The sequence below is a fragment of the Salvelinus namaycush genome, chromosome 5 (genome assembly GCF_016432855.1).
Source record: "Salvelinus namaycush isolate Seneca chromosome 5, SaNama_1.0, whole genome shotgun sequence".
Taxonomy (NCBI): Eukaryota; Metazoa; Chordata; class Actinopteri; order Salmoniformes; family Salmonidae; genus Salvelinus; species Salvelinus namaycush.
Window position 1 is genome coordinate 30741241 of NC_052311.1, and position 21072 is coordinate 30762312.

Below are 21072 nucleotides of genomic sequence, written 5' to 3' on the forward strand. Positions count from 1 at the left end.
CCAAATAGAACTGGCAGACATAGACATTCAGTACAAGAAGAAAAAGATGGAAAATCTTGCACTGGAGTCCGAAATAAAAAAGAGGACAATTAGGAAACTGGACCTTGAAATAAAAAAACTTGAGAGGGAGGTGAGATGCCTTCAATGTACACTGTATGCTAACTGTAACACAAATGTATTAATCATTATTTTTCTTTCCTCCCCCAGCTCCAAGAAGATGACACAGCTCAAAATAAAAATTAGGTATATTCTCGTAAAGTCAAGTGAGCCATGACATATGAGCTCTTATTGTGAGCACACAGGACGGTGGCATCTTTCTAAGGTTTTTTTTATTTTCCCAGCAATCAGTACAACCAAGTCATCGTTATAAGGCATCGCCCTCTTTTGCCCACCCCCCCAGCACCAGGTGTGGCCACTAGCCTATATGAAGGCCCAAAATTGTGTGTTCCTTTCTGCTCTGACAATGGCATGCCCATTCGTGCGAGATGTGGTGGATGAAGAAGCACTTGTGCTGAGGAGAGCCTTCAGGCGAGAAAGGGTCTTCAGGGACCGGTTGGACCCACTGGCCTTCCCTGATGACCATCTATATGAAAGATACAGGTTTTCTGCAGATGGCATCAGGTATCTATGCAGACTACTGGGTCCCAGGATTAAGCACCGCACTGCACGGAGCCATGCACTGAGTGTGGAGCAAATGGTTTGTGTGGCCTTGCGCTTTTTTGCTAGTGGAGCCTTCCTGTACTCAGTGGGGGATGCAGAACAGCTGAACAAGGCCACAATTTGCCGCACAATAAGGAGTGTGTGTCTGGCTATCAAAGCATTAGCAGATGTCTTCATCTCCTTCCCTGGCCACAGAAGACTCTGTGACATCAAAGAGGAGTTCTATAGGATTGCAGGTAAGAGGATCTACAAATTACAGGACAACTGTTAACACATAGTAGGATACTCATTACTTTGTGTGACAGGTTTCCCCAATGTCATTGGTGCAGTGGACTGCACACACATAAGGATAAAAGCCCCCTCAGGTGCCCATGAGGCCGATTTTGTGAATAGGAAATCCTTTCACAGCATTAATGTTCAGGTGAACATAACTTTTTGATATTGTCCATTGACGAACACTCTGCATTGCCAGTGATGTGCATTGATTGGTGTAATATTCCTCATCTTATGATTTCAGATGGTCTGCAATGCTGACTGTGTGATCAGCAATGTTGTGGCAAAATGGCCTGGCTCAGTCCATGACTCCAGAATCTTTCGGGCCTCTGAAATCTATCAGTGCCTATCACAAGGTAAGCCACACAACCCCTATTTATAACCATCATGGCTGTGTCAAGAATATCACTGTGTTTATGAGGTAGTAATGATGAGATTTTGTGTTGACAGGTGAATTCTCTGGTGTGTTGCTGGGAGACAGGGGGTATGGCTGCCAGCCTTTTCTCCTGACACCTTTCACAGACCCCCAGGAAGCACAGCAGGCCTACAACCATGCCCATGCCAGGACCAGGGCCAGAGTTGAAATGACCTTTGGCCTCCTGAAGGCACGCTTTCACTGCCTTCACAAATTAAGGGTCAGCCCTGTTAGGGCATGTGATATTACTGTGGCTTGTGCTGTCCTCCACAATGTGGCCTGCCTGAGGAAGGAGAGGGCCCCCAGAGTGCCACCAGCCATGGACTGGGACAATCCGGCAATCTTCCCTGATGACGACAGTGGTCGGCTGCTGAGGGACCAATATGTGTTGAATTATTTTAGTTAGTATGTGTGCTTTCAATTTTGGTTAAATATGTCCTGCGGTGGCAGAGGAATTTGGGTTTTTTTGGGTTCGTTTTTTTACGAATTTGGCCTCTTATGATGTTTGTGCGGTATACTGTGTGTAATACAAGGCTGCAGGGAGGCTACTGCATCCATTCATTTGTCTGTTCAGTTGATGTGTATGGATTTGTCCTGCATTTATTTTAGTGTGCAGACATGCAGGGTGTGTTATATACAGACCTTTGAATGTGTATGTATCATTTTGTATAATATGCTTGGATTCTGTGCTTTCCATCTTGTAGAGTCACTGACTTCAGTTTCGAAAGGAGCTGATGGTTTACCTGCTTTGTTTTGTCCTTATTCAATAAAGGAACATAATGTTACACATTGTGTTTTTATATTCATATGGAATGTGTATTTGTTTATATGACAGAGTACTAGGGCCACACTGAAGAAAAAGGATAAAGTCATAAATTTATGAGGCTGGTTCTTTCTGCAGAAAAGCTACATATTGTTTTTACAGTTTTGATACTTATGACAATGTGATACTTAATATTCTGGCACATCAGCATGTCTTTGTTTATGAAACCATACTGAAGTACAATTTCACGAAATGCCCCACATCTGTCATTTTAACAACTGTCCTCCTTTAAAACAACTGGTTACAATATTATGACTTGTGTTTTTTTCCCCTCTGTGGCCCTAATATTCTATCATTTTATATATAGCCTTATAGTCTATGGGAAACTGTAAATTATCTAATGATAGCAACATCATCTAAAAATCATTTTTTATCCAAAATCATTGAAATTAATGATCACAAACGTTTAAATAATGACAGTGGGTCTAGTTATATGTGATAACAATGTATAGTGAGCAGTGAAATAACTATTGGTTTCCATTTGTGGTGACTGCTGACTGACATTAGGGATGAGATTAAATAGATCCTGGAATTTAGCCTGGTCTGGAGCAGGCTAGCTCCACAGAATAAATCTCCATGGTAATTTATACCATAACATATCCTCCTGCCCCCTATCCATCTTTAGTGCAACCGGATTACGGATCAATTGAGCCAGGATCACCAAGATATCCTGGCTTAATCCCTTATCCTAGTTTTGTGCAACAGGCCCCTGCCTTGTGAATTATCCTAACCTGTTATGTAAACAAATCATCTGTGTCAAGAAACCATCAGTCTCATAACACCAGAACTGTCCAATGGCAGGTATCAACATTGTGGTCTGCATTAAACCATTATTCCTGCTAAATTGGTCCTAGCTCTGGCACAACCAAAAATGGACAGCCCTTTACCTCTGTGACACAGATCTAGGGTCAGTTTTAGTTTTCACTTCCTATAATCACTGCCCAGGATGGGGTTAGGTTTAGTTTATCCTAAATCACTGGTTAGAGGCAATTTAAATCAAGAGACTCGCCACTTAAAAAATGAACGGAAGGAAATTTCAAAATGTATTTACCAGAATGTGAACAGTAAGAAGTCTTGATTCATAGTGTGTTTGTAATAGTCAACAACACTGTTTGACCATTCACTTAACCCATTTAAGAAATAATGACAACAATTCAGTTCATTTATCATTTTTATTCACATACACTTGTTTAGCCTCTCCTTTTGGGGGGTGGCGGGAGGTAAATCTACCCCCCTGTAATTTTCTGGAGCGAGCCGACTTTGGCTCAACGCCCTTAAGGCGATTGTCATCTAAGGTTATCTGACAGAGTCGTACGATCTGGGTCAACCTCGAGCAACGCCACCTGGGAGGGAGCACATGATAGGTGAACTTGTCTTCAGCATCACTTTCCTCGTCCGACATGAAGTTGGGGTCTGCTCCAACCAGGAAGTCCAGATCTTCTGTGGCGAGGAGCTCTCCTCCCACCTTTACTCTCTTCTGGAAGAGCTGAAATTTTACAGAGAAAGGACTTGAATAAGCAGCAATACATTAGCCTGGGTACCAGTCTCTTTAGATAATCCACTCCCTGTACTCCATGTCATGTGCCAAAGAGCCTGGCCTTTCCGCCATCTTCAAATATGAACATTCTATCATTAATGAGCTCTAAAAGAACATAGGATTTGATCCTGACTCAAGCACCCTCACATCACAACGTCTATACAAATTTTGGAACTAAACCTTTTTTCTTCAAAGAACACTTTAGTATCCGGTTGAGAAGCAACAGTTAACGTAAACTCACCCCATTCCGTACAAATGTGCGCAACCGCAACATTCAAACGAGGCTACAAAGAAAACTAATGCGACTGTGTTGACTTTAAAATCGGGGGTGTGAACTAGGTTTCTATTCAAGCGTTGATCGACATGGTAATGGCTCTATAGTATTGGAGAAAAGTTGAAAAAAACGGACCCTCCGTTACATCGTGACGTGTCATGTCGTAACGTACAGCACGGATAAAGCAACTATTTCTGTATTACAATCTCTCTCCACCAAGTGTAGCACTTCTCTCATCGTTTAAAAACAAGAAATGGACAGTGACGGGGGTAAGGGGGGATACCTAGTCATTTTTTGCGTCATTATTGCATGCGATCATCATTCTCAAAGCCGCTGTTTACTCCTAAGATCACTTTAGCACCGCCCTAAAAACCCGATTCAAATTCGACACAAACCTTCAAATAGGTATGTAATCACACATTATATAAACTCTTTATAGTGTTTTATTTACATTTTAGAGGCGATAAGGTGATAAGTTGGACAGATCGAGTGAAAAAAAACAATTTCCCACACAACATCTCTCCTGCCATTTTTAAAAAGACTCGACGGGGCTCATTGCCTGCTTGAATTATGCAGAAATGGGCAGCGTTTAGGTCATGTAATTGATTCTGGTGGAAAGGGGAGAAATTGTGCTTTACAATGGTATTGACATTACAGTTGATCTGGAAGTATTACGTTTTTGTGGCGCTAAAATAAGGGCAATTGTACGGACCAAGGCGATGTATGAGTTTACGTTATTTGTCCAGATGAAACCAGTTTGCTAGCTCACTCTAAATTCTCAAACTATACTGAACAAAAATATAAACGCAACAATTTAAATGATTTTGCTGAGTTACAGTTCATATAAGGAAATCAGTCAATTGAAATAAATTAATTAGGCCCTAATCTATGGATTTTACATGACTGGGTAGGGGTGCAGCCATGGGAGGCAGGCCGACCCACAGTGGAGCCAGGCCTAGCCAATCAGAATGAGTTTTTCCCCCACAGAAATACTCCTCCGCATGCACTGGTCATAACTTGGGATTATGTCTTCTCTCGAATGAGGCATTGATCATATTTTTGCAATATTAATACCAAGAGAAATTTGGAATTTAACAGAGGGTCTACCACATGTTTCCTATTTGTCTGCCTCTTTTTTTTTCACCTTTATTTAACTAGGCAAGTCAGTTAAGAACAAATTCTTATTTTCAATGAAGGCCTAGGAACAGTGGGTTAACTGCCTTGTTCAGGGGCAGAACGACAGATTTTTACCTTGTCAGCTCGGGCCACCTTTCCTTCCAGTTCTCTGCTGCCAGTGACTGGAACGAATTGCAAAAGTCGTTGAAGCTGGAGACTTACATTTCCCTCACTAACTTTAAACATCAGCTTTCTGAGCAGCTAACCGATCGCTGCAGCTGTACATAGCTATCTGTAAATAGCCTACCCAATCTACCTACCTCATCCCCATATTGTTTTTATTTACTTTGCTGCTCTTTTGCACACCAGTATCACTACTTACACACCATCTGCTCATCATCATCTGCTCATCTATCACTCCAGTGTTAATCTGCTAAATTGTAATTACTTTGCTACTATGGCCTATTTATTGCCATACCTCCTCATGCCATTTGCACACACTGTATATAGACTCTTTTTTTTCCCTATTGTGTTGACTGTACGCTTGTTTATTCCATGTAACACTGTGTGGTTGTTTCTATCGCACTGCTTTGCTTTATCTTGGCCAGGTCGCAGTTGTAAATGAGAACTTGTTCTCAACTAGCTTACCTGGTTAAATAAAGGTAAAATAAATACAAAATTTAAAAAAGGAATGAGTGGCTTTTTCCTTTTAATGTTATTTACAACCACCAATGAGCAACTCCAGCGCATATTTAGGGTGCGTTCATAAATTGCCTCAAGTGTGTCAGTGTGCTCTGGGTCGTTTGTAAATTCAGAGTGTTGTCAGATTGTCCTAAATTCTGAATGTTTACATCTTGGAGCATTTAGAGCGCACACCGGACGCTCTGGCCGAGGAGTAGGGTTGAGCCGAGCGACCTGCCCTCACAATGGCATTCAAGCACACAAGCTAACTGGCTAACGTTTGCTAGCTACTTCCAGACACAAATGAGAGAACACTCTGACCATTTGACTCGCCCTGGCAGAGCTGCTTAGGCTGTTTTTATGTTATCTAGAGCGTTAGTGACTGTAACTGAGCTTCTGGCAACAGTTAGCTAAAGAGACTGGTACTCAGACTAGCAATACATAACTTATTGGTGAAATTGTGAGTACCGACATTGTGTATATATAAGCTTTCAACGTGAATAATATCCTACAAGTTAAATGCACAATAAAATGTTCTTATGTCTGAGTGATGTGTGATTATATTGAGTGGTGTTGTGTGTTACTGATAGCATACCCTGCTCCGCCTGCTGGTGAGGATTTTCTTCTTCTTGATGACCTCCACACTGCCCTCCAGTTCAATCTTCCCTTGAGCCTTCCAATACTCATAAGCCCTGTTGCACGCCTCTATGGAAAGGAAAAAATGATTATATTAAAATACTGTGGATGTGATACAACGTGATAAGTTGTTGTTTGTTATGGAGCGATTTCAGTGCCAACATAAATTGTATTCGAATTGCATACATTTGAATTTAATATTTGTAATGCACAAATTCAATAATTTTATTCATAAATCGAACTTGTATTTCCTCCTGATTTGAAACTGAATTGAGTGAATATTACGTTAAGTTTTCAAATTCAATTTAATTCAATATTCAAATCCTATATTTATATTTGTTTCAATATGGTACTATCATTTCAAAGTTTCAGATTTTCAACTTCACAGATGCATTCAGATTCAGTTTTCAAATTCGGTTCTTTAATTCAGATTCAAAACCAGAGACAACATCCTGGTACTTTGCCAGCCAGGAAAAGCAGAGGAGAACAGAAAGAATTTAACACTCACTGTGGTAAACGGAAGCTTCTGGCGGTTTCTGAAGCCAATGTGGCATGTTGAATTTATTTTCGTCCTATGAATTTGGCTCTAGCGCTCAAATCGTTTTGGATATATACTACATGATCAAATGTATGTGGATATCTGCTCGTCAAACATCTCATTCCAAAATCATGGGCATTAATATGGAGTTAGTCCCCCCTTTGCTGCTATAACAGCCTCCACTCTTCTGGGAAAGCTTTCCACTAGATGTTGGAACACATTGCAGTCAGCGTTCCAATTCATCCCAAAGGTGTTTGATGGGGTTGAGGTCAGAGCTCTGTGCAGGCTAGTCAAGTTCTTCCACACCGATTTCGACAAACCATTTCTGTATGGACCTCGCTTTCTGCACGGGGACATTGTCATGCTGAAACAGGAAAGGGCCTTCCCCAAACTGTTGCCACAAAGTTAGAAGCACAGAATCGTCTAGAATGTCATTGTATGCTGTAGCGTTAAGATTTCCCTTCACTAGAACTATGAAAAACAGCCCCAGACCATTATTCCTCCTCCTCCAACAAACTTTAGAGTTGGCCCTATGCAGTCAGGCAGGTGGTGTTCTACTGGCATCCGCCAAACCCAGATTCGTCCGTTGGACTGCCAGATGGTGAAACGTGATCACCCCAGAGAATGCGTTTCCACTGGCAGCAAGCTTTACACCACTCCAGCCGATGCTTAGCATTGTGATGTTAGGCTTGTGTGCGGCTGGTCAGCCATGGAAACCCATTTCTTGAAGCTCCAACAAACAGTTTTTGTGCTGACCTTGCATCCAGAGGCAGTTTGGAACTCAGTAATGAGTGTTGCAACTGAGGCCAGACAATATTTAAGCGCTACGCGCTTCAGCACTAGGCGGCCCCGTTCTGTGAGCTTGTGTGGTCTACCACTTCACGGCCTAGCCGTTGTTTCTCCTAGATGTTTCCATTTCACAATAATAGCACTTGACTTGAACGGGGCAGTTCTAGCGGGGAAGAAATTTGACGAACTGACTCGTTGGAAAGGTGGCATCCATTGACTCAGGACCTCTACAATAGCATGGTGGGTTGGAACACTTCAGGAAGGAAGTCATGTGTGCTTGCAAGGCAGAAGTCCTGAGTTCGAGTTTCGTATGAGTTGAACCGAGGGGGAAGCGGTACTCGTTAAGCAACATGTCGTTCTTTACATAAACTTCCTGAACTTATCCCTATAGGCTTTAGCTAAGTGGGCTAACAGTCTTGTGACATGAAGGAGATCTGGTTCGATCCCAGTCAGTCACAAGAGCAAGATTAAATAGGGGATGGAACGGCTATCCTTAGAAGGGCTATGACAGGGCAATTCAACTGTATTTTTATGTGGACCAAATTGTGGTTTTTGTGGCACTCGCTTCTAACGCGGTCTGTGATCATCATAGATGGGAACAGAAGGCACATCCATATTTCAGAGTCTTAACTTTCAGGAATGGGGTCATAATAGTTTAAATTAAGGTCAAAACGGTTCAAATGCTAGAGCCAAATTCATAGGAAGAAAATAAATTCAACATGCCACATTGACTTCAGAAACTGCCAGACTCTTCTGTTTACCACAGTGAGCGTTTCATTCTATCTTTTCTCCTCTACTTTTCCTGCCTTGCAAAGAACCAGGATGTTGTCCTGAATTTGGATGCATCCGAGTTGAATATATGAAACTTTGATAAACTTGAAATGATAGTTTGCAATCATTGTCTGTGTATCAAGTTTACAAATCTACCATATTGAAACTGAATATACACTGAACAGAAATATAAACGCAACATGTAAAGTGTTTGTCCCATGTTTCATAAGCTGAAATAAAGAAAATACCAGAAATGTTCCATACTAACAAAAAGTGTATTTCTCAAAAATGTTGGGCACAAATTTGTTTATATCCCTGTTAGTGAGCATTTCTCCTTTGCCAATACAATCCATCCACCCGAAGCTGATTAAACAGCATGATCATTACACAGGTGCACCTTGCGCTGGGGACAACAAAAAGGCCACTTTAAAATGTGCAGTTTTGTCACACAACACAATGTCACAGATGTCTCAAGTTTTCATAGAGCGTGTAATTGGCATGCTGACTACAGGAATGTCCACCAGAGCTGTTGCCAGAGAATTGCATGTTAATGTATCTACCATAAGCGGTCTCCAACGTCGTTTTAGAGAGTTTGGCAATACGTCCAACCGGCCTCACAACCACAGACCACGTGTAACCACGCCAGCCCAGGACCTCAACATTCGGCTTTTTCACCTGTGGGATCGTCTGAGGGGGGGTGCTAGGGAGTATTTCTGTCTGTAATAAAGCCCCTTTTTGGGGAAAAAGTAATTCTGATTGGCTGGGCCAGGCTCCCCTGCCAAGTGGGTGGCCCTATGCCCTCCCAGGCCCACCCATGGCTGCACCCCAGTCATGTGAGATCCATAGATGAGGGCCTAATGAATTTATTTCAATTGACTGATTTCCTTATATGAACTGTAACTCAGTAAAATATTAGAAATTGTTGCGTATATTTTTTTTTCTCAGTGTAATTATTGAATTTGAATATTGAATTAAATTAACATTTTAAACGGAATGCAATATTCAATTAATTCAGTTTCAAATCATTAAATACACGGAAGGCTGCTGCAGCAGGAGACGACATTACATACTAACAATATCTTTTTGAAGAGATATGGATTCTTTACATCGTTACATTCTGTAAATGTATACCATACGGTAGCTACTAAAGCTAAGACTCACTTCTGATGAGGCTGTCGGGACCCCAGTTTTTGCCTCCATCCTTTACAATCTGCATCACTGCTTTGGTCACCTCCTCGTTGTGAGGGGACCTGAAGCTGAAAAACCATAATGTTATGATTATTGAAAGAAATACGAGTGTGATGATCATGTAATAAACTTGACTATACTATATGAAATCAAAACATCCCAAAAGTGCAAACCCCACCCACTTGACACTCTAGGCAGGATAAGCAAAGTTTCAAATATAATTTGAACCCACGTCTGCAATGGTGCAACCAACTGAAAACAACTAATGGAATATTTAAAGGGATAGTTCACCCAAAATACAAAATGACATATTGGTTTCCTTACCCTGTAAGCAGTCTATGGACAAGGTATGACAGCAATCCATGCTTTTGTTAAGTTTCCCTGGAACTGTTCCACATGCTAACGTTTTAGCATTTGTGGCACAAATCCCATTCAAGTCATGGGACCGATATTAGCATATTTCACACATGTCCAATCATACGAAAGTATCTAAAATTGTTTGTGAACATGATGCGCGAAAAATACTAATACCGGTCCCATGACTTGTATGGGATTTGTGCCACAAATGCTAAAATGTTAGCATGGGAAGCAGTGCCAGGGAAACTAAACCAAAGCATGTATTGCCGTCATACCTTGTCCATAGACTGCTTACAGGGTAAGGAAACCAATGTAATTTTGTAATTTGGGTGAAATATCCCTGTAAGTATAAATCAAACTAAGAAACCAAGCAACTTTTCAAAGAGCAGTATCACTACAGCCTTGTTAATAAAGTGCATACCAGTCATTTGGGCCGAATCTCCATTTGAGGTCCTCCCCAAGCTGCTTATGGGCCTGTCTTACTGATGCCTATTAGGAATAAAGAAATACACAGTAAGTTAACTGACCAAGTGGAGATTGGAGAGGCTAACAAACCTAAGAGTATAGCTAGCTACTTTGCTTTACAACAAACCCTGGCCGACGTGTAAGAAGTTTCAGCTCATTTCAAACTCACTAATAATGCCAGTGGAATAATCCTTCCAGTTCTTGATGTAACATGAACTGGCGCAGCGTAATCTTCATTATCTTGGACTCCCTTCGTCAGTTTTGCCTTGGAAATGGTACAGATGCCCCTGGAAAATATAAAAAACAGGAACAGTGCGATTTAACCTTTGCTAACTAGCAAGCAAGCTAATTCTCCCTGGTACACGAGTACTCCAAAACATGTTGTCCAATGTTACCTTGAATGGATTTGTTCATGTTTTTTCAGGTCCGCTCTAGCAATAAATCTTTTCCCACAGTCCGTGCACTGGTAAGGCCTCTCTCCGGTGTGATAGGCCCTGTGTCTCTTCAAGACGCTCTGATGGCTGAAGCTCTTCCCACACTGAGAGCAGCTGTACGGCCTCTCCCTCGTGTGGCACTGCATATGGATTCTCAGGTGGCACATGGACTCAGGGGGCCCCATAGAGCTCTCTATCCCCTGGGCTGGTATTACTGCTGACCCTGGGTGTGAAGGCTGCTCCTCACTGGTCCATGGTGTTGATAGAGGCTGGGGCTCACTGGCACATGGTGCAGACAAACCAAGGTCACTATGGGGGGCATCGGTGTATGGGATTGTCAGGGTTACCATATCCCCCCAGTCTCCCTGTGCATCGGCCTCCTCTTTGACATGGACCTCATGGGCCTCCCTCAGAGCAACGAGCCCCTCTGACTGGAGAATCTCCTCTTGTTTAATACCATAACCCTCTGCTGCTGAGGAAATACCAGAACCAGTGATAGTATTCATGATGTGTGTGTCAGACGATACAGGTTACAGCTCTGTTACCTCTGTCTAAACTATCAACATGGTATAACCATGGTAATTAGACAGATGAATACCTAATCAATCCCAGAGGGGAAATTCAGTGGTGAAAAAACACTCACCTGACAAAGCCTCTAGTTTCTCCTCAGTGTCTCCAGCACAACCACATCTCACACACATCCCCCTCCACTCCTCCTCTCTGTCCCTCCATCTCTGCAGCCTCTCCTTCAAGACGTCCACTTCCTGTTTGCTCCGTGTCACTTCCTCCAGGAAGCCATCCTTCACCAATAGAGTGATTTCATGCATGGCGGTTTTGAGGACTGTTTCCATGACGCCACTGAGCTGGTACTGGAAGTTGAGGATGGCCTCTGACATAGCTGCAACAACATCAACTCAACACTGGCAAATCAATCCCACTTCCCTTATTGGTACCAGTCCCAGAGTACAGACAGTCTTCTTTGGCTGAGCTTCCTACCGTTGTTTCCCAGTTTGGGTCACTATACTGGAAAGACTTGGATTTAGCCTCCTCCAGATCACACCACTGCCCAGAGTCAGGAATCTTCCTCCAGGAAACAAGGGCAAGCTGTCAAATACACCAAATGTGGTCTTGATATGCCCCAAATATCTTGCCAGTAATAGGAAGCTCACTTACCAATGATTTAGCCCAGCAACATGCGTGTAACTAACAAATTCATGAACCCATACATCCCTTTTTGCCTGTGATTAGGCGTACCAAATAATGCATTTCTCAAGCTTGCTAGCTGCTTAGCTAAGCTAACTTAATAACCAATGACTGTATATGAACAACAGTGTATTAACAGCTTTCCAACCATTTGACTCAAATCTAAAATATTACCACTTTCTAGACGTTGGTTGTTGTTGTGCGTCAACAAATCAGCTAGTTACAAACGTCAAATCTCTCATAGCCTGTAGTACACAGACGTAACAAAGCCAGGTACTAGCTAACATAATAAGCTAACAGCTAACTAGCTGAGGAGAGGTCCTGCGGCTCCACCCCCCTGATCTGTGGCATCGAGGTGATCATACTGCCAATACAATTGCGCAAAACTCCTAAATCTTTTTGTTGGAATGTCGTCTAGAATCTTTGGAATTCAACATATTCTTTGAGACAACTGTCTGAAGCGCTGTACCAAATGTATTTATTTGCCTGAGTATGATATCTATGGGCCGTTCTGGGTCAGACATGGCTACTTTACTTTTAATATATCTGTTTTTGTATGTAACAGTTAATGACACCGTTTGACAAATCATTTAAGGATGACAATCATTTCTTCATTAAGGGTTTTATTCCTCTCAACATGAAATGCATCAGCAACTACAAATACATTGAACATAGTACACGTGTGCTGTTATTTTTCCACTCAGATTTTCTAAATCAACCAGCTTCATCTCAAAGTTCTACCTTGCTGCATGAATCTGTTCATGTCTTTTCAGGTCTGCTCTAGAATAGAATCTATTCCCACAGTTCGTGCAGTGGTAAGGCCTCTCTGCTGAGTGAATGACCCTGTGTTTCTTCAAGCCACTCTGAAGGCTGAAGCTCTTCCCACATTGAGAGCAGCTGTACGGTTTCTCTCCTGTGTGATACTGCTGGTGGGACTTCAGGTTGCACAGGTAGACAAAGCTCTTACCACACTGAGAGCAGCTGAACGGCCTCTCCCCTGTGTGGCACTGCATGTGTACCCTGAGGTGGCACATGTACACAAAGCCCTTACCGCACTGGGAGCAGGTGAAGGCCTTTTCCCCTGTGTGGTGGTACTTCTGGTGGTCTTTCAGGTTTCGGAGCTGAGGGAAGCTCTTTTCACAGTGTGGGCACCTGTAGGGTTTGACCCCCAGCTGTGCCGTTGTGTTGTTGCTGAGACCATAGGGATTGGACTCCAGGGCTCCCACAGCACACTCTGTTGCCTGGGTGGGTATACCTGACCCTGGGAGTAGGTGCTGCTTCTCCCTGGTCCATGGTGTTGGTTCTGGAGGTAGCGGTGGTGGCTCCCTGGCCCATGGGGCTGGAGGTAGAGGCTCTCTGGCCCATGGTGCTGGAAGTGGAGGTTGAGGCTCACTGGTCCATGCCCCAGAATGGGAGCTCAATCTCTGCAGATGACTCAGGCTCATTATGGTAGTATCTGTGGATGTAACCATCTGGGATACTAGATCCCCCCAGTCATCGGGCTCCTGTTTGATGTGGACCACATGGGCTTCCCTCTCTTCCATCCTTTCAGAGACACAGGAAGAGCTGGACATGTCCGTTTCCTGTGGACCCTCTCTCTCTGGGAGAGTGTTGGGTCCCTCTGACTGGAACATCTCCTCCTGTTTGATAACACAACCTTCCTCTGCTCCTGAGGATGGAACAGAACAAAGTCAGAGATCCTATATCAGGGGTGTGTGTGCGTGCATCTCTCCTCACTTACCTGACAGAGCCTCTCCTTTCTCAGTGTCTCCAGCACAACTGCAGCTCACACACATCCCCATCTGCTCTCTCGCTTCCCTCTTCTTTCTCTGCTCTTTCTCTTCAACTTCCCTCCTCTTCCTCTCCTCCTCTCTGTCCTTCCATTTCTGCTCCCACTGCTGCAGCTTCATCCTCAAAACGTCCGCTTCCTGCTTGCTCCGTGTCACTTCCTCCAGGAAGCCTTCCTTCACCAGCCGAGTGATCTCATGCATGGCGGTTTTGAGGACTGTTTCCATAACGCCACTGAGTTGGTACTGGAAGGTGAGGATGGCTTCTGACATAGCTGCAACAGCATCAGCTAAACACTGGAAAATAAACCCCACTTCTCTTCCAAACGTCACAGTTGCCTTGCCTCCCAGTGAGTTCAACAAGCTGGGAAACTGGCACGTAGCTTCCAGATTACACCAGTACCCATGGAGTACACCTGGAAATAGGGACAAACTGTCAAATACATGATGATAAGGGTGACCCTGCATTGTGGACTGTCATCTTGCCAGTGAAACAGGGAATATCAGCGACGAATAGCCATTCAGGCCAGCAAAATGCTTAGCTATTAGTAATAGCTAGCTAGATATTTCGGAAATTATTGGTGTAATTGTTAGCTTTTACTATTTCATGTAGACCAACAGTACTACCAGAGATACTGAAGATAGGTACTTAACTAGCTAGATAGCAGACTTTTGTCCAGCTTGCCTTGCTAGCATTAGCTAATGTTGAACGAATTTAGCTAGCTAGCTACATAGCTATAACACATGGGTATAACGATAGCATCTTAATTTGACTCGAAATATAATCTTATTATTTGCCAAACGTTGTCAATCGGCTAGTCGGAAACGTTCAATCTCTCATACCAGTGCCACAAATTGTGAATTTTGTCCAGCTTGCCTTGCTAGCATTAACTAATATTGAACTAACTTGGCTAGCTAGCTACATAGCTATAACACAGGTAGCGTCTTAATTTGACTCGAAGAAAAAATGATTTTATTACTTGCCAAACGTTGTCAATCTGCTAACCGGAAACGTTCAATCTCTCATCCCAGGCCCCAAATTGTGTAATATTTGCTGGCTGTCTTCAAAGTAGCAGCTAGCTAGTGTTTACATTGGTTTCCACTAGTTGCCACAAATTACAAATGGCTATATCGTAAAAATGTATGAAAACAAAAATTAGCTTTGGTCTTTGTTTAAGGTTAGGGTTAGCCATACATTTAGCTGTGTTTTTAGGGTTAAGTTTAAAATCACATTTTAAGAAGATAAATTGTAAAAATGGGCGGTCCCCAAGCACATGCCGTTAAGAGGATCATCATGCTTAGGTGATTGCGCAGAACTGTTTGCAGAAAAAATGGGAGACTTGTCACTATATCAATCATATATTATGTCTTTGTTCCTAAAATGATCATTATCAACCCGTGATGACGCATAACGTAGGGCAATAAAACAAATAGCTACACCATTTTTTATTGGATGCAGCATCTATAATCAATAGATGACCTATTATCTAGATTGTTCCATGAAAGATCATTCCCTCTAGTTCATGAGCTCCAACAAAGTAAATATTTCAATGAACTACCTATGCTGAAGAGCTATGAGAGACAGATAACTAAGACAGTATAAAACAGGCCTTTACTGTAGCAAAGACCTTCTAGATTCTCAACATACAATTGAAATAGAGATTCTCAAACTCACCTTAGCTGGTACTTCCACAGCCTTGGACAGTTATTCTGTAGCTTCAGATAGAAGTTCTACTATTTATTGTAACATTAAAGCAAAGGTGAGCAGTTTTGCTATTTCATTCATTGACCAGACGTCTTCAGTTCTTCTTTCATTTCTTGGCATGATAACCAGGCCAGGTTTTGTACCACCATTTCAAAGAAGTTAATGTAGATCCTGAAACAGAGAGATGGATCAGCTTGTGTGTGTGTGTGTGTGTGTGTGTGTGTGAGAGAGCGAGCGAGCGAGAGGCTGACTTCTGTAGAGTGGGTGTGTTGGTTCTGTACAGGGGGGAAATTCCAAGGTGTTTGTTGAGTAGTCCACAGAGTAGTGTGGAGTACTGCAGGTTCTGTTCCTCACGTATAGCTCCAATACTGTGGAGGGAGCAGTATGCACAGGGGTCGGTCTTTCGCCCGAATGTCATCAGCTGATCTAGCACGATGGGAACAACAAAGAACTGCAGAAGACAAAACAATATAACCATAGAATTACATATTAGTAATTTAATATGATAATTGTGAGTATAACCCTGCAATGTTGTATTATAATGTCATTTCTCTATATGTTTCAAAGTTAACTCTGCCATTTTCCCCCATGGCTTTGGCCAGTTCTTCTGTTGCTTCTGGAAGAAGTGCCGCTGGGACAGCAGTCTTGGCTACATCTGTGTTCACCAAGAAAATAGGCATGGATGGTTACTTCAATTTGACTCCTTAAAACAGGAAATGTAGCTTTATTGTGCTACACTTAAAACAGTTTTGATTATGTGTGCATGTGAGTGGGGTGTGGCCTCAGTCACACCATTCTTCTCAAATGTCCCTTAATTCTAAGAGCCGGCGTTGGTCCTGCATGTTTTAGGTACAGATTATACCTATATATTTTAGTTTCATTTAATTTATTCATTCCTATTACATGTTTGTGAGTTATGGAAAAGTTGAGACACAGTATGCAACCCTGTACTTGAAATGGGTTCTTCACATTAACAATTATCGCCAATGGATTTTGAAACTCACCTGAGGTCCTGGATTTCCCATAGCTTAGGACAGTTCCACCGTAGCTTCAGATAGAAGTGCAGCTAGTACGGAAGCTTTGGCACAATTTGTGTTCACCATGAAAACCGGTATGGTTAAGTTTACTTGAAGCAAGACGTATTGGTCCCACTGAGGTATACGATTGGTCTTCAGCACAGGCGGTTTACCTTCACAATGATACTCGACAATAGACAACTGTGGCCATTAGAATTGCGTGTGGCTGCTGAAGTGATTTTTATCCACCAATGGCAACATACTTCCTACCACAAGAGCGGGAGTTATTCATGTAATATCAGTACTAGCTTCTCAATTCAGAACAGTATCCAATGTATTTTTATACCTATCTATTGACTCTGATTGAACCCCAGAACAGATGCATGGCATCACAGATATGACAAAACGTGTCAAAAGTAAATGCCCAGCTAGCGGTCTTCGCCTGTTCATGGTTGTTTGTATAGTGCACTTGGAGTGTGAATACATCTTTACCTAACAATTGAACACAATAGATTGTCTGTGTGAGGTCAAATTGGACTGCTTTATGGCATGCTCTCAATTAATGGCAGTGCAAAGCATCCGGTCTGTAAAACATGTCAAAAACACAGGGGAAACAGAACAAATTGTGATCAAGGGGAATCACTTTATTGTAATATCATAGCCAAGGGTCCAGTGCAAATCAAGGGTCTGTTATAAAGCAAGGATCCATTTTAAGTGCATTTATCAATACCGCTCTACATCAGCCCAGCAACAAGGCATCTCTCCTCATCTCTCTACAGCCTACAATAGTGCTGTAATACCATTAAGGTGTAGGGGAAAGGAGGGGTCAGCTCCCATTGAAATTTAGATCCCTTGCTCAACCAAAGGTAGAGTTGTTCCACGCCACGTTCGCTGCCTCCATGTCAAAGAAGTTCACGTAAATCCTGAGACACAAGAGGAGTGTTTAGTGTATGAACGTTTCATGTGGATTTTACTCTGTGTGTGTGTGTGTGTGTCCATTACCTGTCAGGGGAGATGCCCAGGTGTTTGTTGAGCAGTCCACACAGTAGTTTAGAGTAGTGTTTCTGAGCTCCTTCAATCTTCCCAATGCTGTGAAGGGAGCAGAGGGCACAAGGGTCTCCTTTCCCCCCAAACATCATCAACTGGTCTGGGACGATGTGCACAGCGAGGTACTGAGAGAGAGACACACGCAAAGAGAAAACAGAGCATACAATGAGTGGGAGCTGGAACAATCATGTGAAAAATCACGTGATTCAGGCACAATAAAAATTCTAAACCGTGACATTGAAATTGCACAAGTAAACCTTTAATAAATAAGAACTAGTTGTTTGATTTACAGTATTCCTGTCCTGGACCTATTACAAGTACAGTGAGTAAGACATTTAAAACGTGTTAACCCTCGCAAGGCTGCCGGCCCAGACGGCATCACTAGCCGTGTCATCAGAGCATGCGCAGACCAGCTGGCTTGTGTGTTTACGGACATATTCAATCTCACCCTATCCCAGTCTGCTGTCCCCACATGCTTCAAGATGGCCACCATTGTTCCTGTACTCAAGAAGGAAAAGGTAATTGAACTAAATGACTATCGCCCTGTAACACTCACTTCTGTCATCATGAAGTGCTTTGAGAGACTAGTCAAGGATCATATCACCTCTACCTTACCTGTCACCCTAGACCCACTTCAATTTGCTTACCGCCCCAATAGGTCCACAGACGATGCAATCGCCATCACACTGCACACGGCCCTATCCCATCTGGACAAGAGGAATACCTATGTAAGAATGCTGTTCATTGACTATAGCTCAGCATTCAACACCATAGTACATCAACACCACAATTGAGAGCATCCTGTCGGGTTGTATCATCGCCTGGTACGGCAACTGCAACCGCCCACAACCGCAAGGCTCTCCAGAGGGTGGTGCGGTCTGCACAACGCATCATCGGGGGCAATTGACCTGCCCTCCAGGACACCAATAGCACATGATGTCACAGGAAGGCCAAAAAGATCATCAAGGACAACAACCACCCGAGCCACTGCCTGTTCACGCCAGAAGGCGAGGTCAGTACAGGTGCATCAAAGCAGGGACCGAGAGACTGAAAACAGCTTCTATCAAGGCCATCAGACTGTTAAACAAACATCACTAACACAGAGAGGCTGCTGCCTACATACAGATTTGAAATCATTGGCCACTTTAATAAATGGATCACTAGTCACTTTAATAATGCCACTTTAATAATGTTTACATATCTTGCATCACTCATCTCAAATGTATATACTGTATTTTATACCATTGCATCTTGCCTATGACGCTCTGTCATTGTTCAACCATAAATTTATATATTCTTATTCCATTATTTTACTTAGATTTGTGTGTATTCGGTAGTTGTTGTGGAATTGTTAGATTACATGTTAGATATTGCTGCACTGTCGGAACAAGATGCACAAACATTTCGCTACACTCGCAATTACATCTGCTAACCATGTACGTGACCAATAACATTTGATTTGACCTGCAGCACGAATCTCGTGTTCCATTTAAGGAATAAGATCTGCGCATGGCCAATTTTATAACAGTTTTGTTATGGGATGCCAAATGGATCTCTCAACTGCAACAAAGGGTCCCTACAATTTAATCTTCACCGCAGAAAAACGCATAAGCATCAAATGAACGATAATTAGCTATCTACAACAGGGGTGAGTGGGCTTTGCTGTGCCAACTTTGGAAGACTCACCTGCACAGGTTTGCCCATCGCCTTGGCCAGTTCATCTGTTGCCTCAGACAGCAGAGCAGGAGGAATGTCACTTTTGGCCACATTAGTATTCACCAAAAACATAGGCATGATGATTGCTTCGCTAACGTTCTCTCTGTCGCAGGGAAATAACCGTGATCAACACAGCTCTGGAGCAAGCTTGAGTGCAGCTTCTTCTTCTGTAAGTTTGTATTTACTGACTACAACAACAAAAAATGTGTGCCGCCACCTACTGGGTGGGGTGAAAACGGAGAAACTTTAAGGAAGGGTGAAAACGTCCGACCAGTTTCTAAACCCAGAGGCGCAACATCGCAGGACCTCCAAGAGCGCTTGCGAATCAGACCAGTCCGTGGTTTGCTGCTCGAGAAGTCAATGAGAAGTGAAATATTCTTCCTTAGTTCTTAATTTTCTCCAAGTCTAAAGGCACAACCTAGCCAATGTCTTAAGTAGTTGAACATGTTATTAATTCAGCCTCGTGAAGGTGACAAACTGAAGGCATGCCTTTGATTTGACGGCATGCACAGGCGTAGTTAGACGACAGTTAGACCGGATGACATGTTTCCATGCATGATTTTTTTTATTTTTTATAAAAATAATTGATCGAAAAACAGAAGCATTTTGGTTGATGTACATTTTTACATAATTGCTGTGGATAAATGCTTTGGTAGCCTCTGAGAAGAAGTATTTGTTATCATACAATTGGATCCACTTCAAAGCAACTATATACATAACATCATAAAATAAAAATGTAAACATAGGACACTCAATAACTCCGAAAATCAAATACACAACAATAACTTTACAAAGACATGAAACTCAAGTCAATCAACAAAAAAACGTTTTTAAAAGTTTTAAATCCACATTCTTCACCAGGACTCTGTCCATCCACTACTCATTTCCCACCTTTTATGTGACATTCTTGATCAGCTCTGCATCCGGAGGAGGAACAAGGAGGTCTATTGTTGACAAAGAGGAAGTTGATGCAATCATGATATTAGTGTGATGCAGTAATGATGGGAAATGTAATTGGTCCAAACCAAACGTCCCTTGCAAACAATGGTGATCCACGTGCTCTGTGTTTATGTTCAGCAGTTCCCCGATCTATGTGCCTCCCAGGGCTCACATACAGCTGAGCACATACAATAGGATTCACTTAACCAATCCCAGTATGCATTCCTTCTCCTAAACAGGAAATAACCCACATTTCCTAGATACAGAGAGCTAAATAAAACATCTTTCTCAAGGGGTCCTGAGCTGTCTTCAATACAATCTGAAGAAATGGGCTGAAGTCCGACAGATATAATGTCAATCAAAAACGATCCAAAATGTTTTTGATGTTACACTGAAGTATGCTTAGATTGCATATATGTTAGCTTTATTGTTGTCTACCGTACTCCCGATCAGACTCCAAACGACACAACGTTACATTTAACCGACTGACTCCAAACAACAAGCATTGGGCTATCCGACAACAAAAAAAATGAAGAGAGTAGAGACACTGTTCAAAACCACTTTTTTTTTCTTCTCAGGTGTTGAGTAATGACCAAGAACTGCAAGAGAATGATTAGGTAACTAGCTAGGTACTCTGAAAATCCCAGGTGTATGCATAACTCGGCTATTCTAGTCCACACGTTACAATATTGTGACTTGCTT

At 42.5% G+C, this 21072-nt stretch overlaps 3 protein-coding genes across 4 annotated transcripts; all 3 read right to left on the reverse strand.

Moving 5' to 3' along the window:
- Positions 1-3330: 3330 nt before the first annotated feature.
- On the reverse strand, positions 3331-12449 carry LOC120048183. The gene is made up of 7 exons (XM_038993943.1): positions 11601-12449; positions 10919-11426; positions 10693-10810; positions 10480-10547; positions 9675-9769; positions 6375-6484; positions 3331-3657 (listed from the first exon to the last, which is right to left on the reverse strand). The coding sequence occupies exons 1-7, from the start codon at positions 11851-11853 to the stop codon at positions 3331-3333; spliced, it is 1479 nt and encodes a 492-aa protein (XP_038849871.1). The 5' UTR covers positions 11854-12449.
- Positions 12450-12749: 300 nt separating this feature from the next.
- On the reverse strand, positions 12750-15199 carry LOC120048184 (zinc finger protein 629-like). 2 transcript variants are annotated; one of them, XM_038993944.1, is made up of 3 exons: positions 14928-15199; positions 13902-14363; positions 12750-13829 (listed from the first exon to the last, which is right to left on the reverse strand). In XM_038993944.1, exons 2-3 carry the CDS (start codon positions 14218-14220, stop codon positions 12898-12900), a joined length of 1251 nt encoding a protein of 416 aa, XP_038849872.1. In that variant the 5' UTR covers positions 14221-14363; positions 14928-15199; the 3' UTR covers positions 12750-12897. The 2 variants fall into 2 exon arrangements, with proteins under 2 accessions (XP_038849872.1, XP_038849873.1); XM_038993945.1 differs by lacking the exon at positions 14928-15199 and adding an exon at positions 14791-14912.
- A 2090-nt stretch (positions 15200-17289) lies between these two features.
- Positions 17290-19610, reverse strand: LOC120047491 (macrophage migration inhibitory factor-like). Its single transcript, XM_038993025.1, has 3 exons — positions 19402-19610; positions 17671-17840; positions 17290-17591 (listed from the first exon to the last, which is right to left on the reverse strand). The coding sequence occupies exons 1-3, from the start codon at positions 19507-19509 to the stop codon at positions 17525-17527; spliced, it is 345 nt and encodes a 114-aa protein (XP_038848953.1). The 5' UTR covers positions 19510-19610; the 3' UTR covers positions 17290-17524.
- Between the last annotated feature and the right edge of the window lie 1462 nt (positions 19611-21072).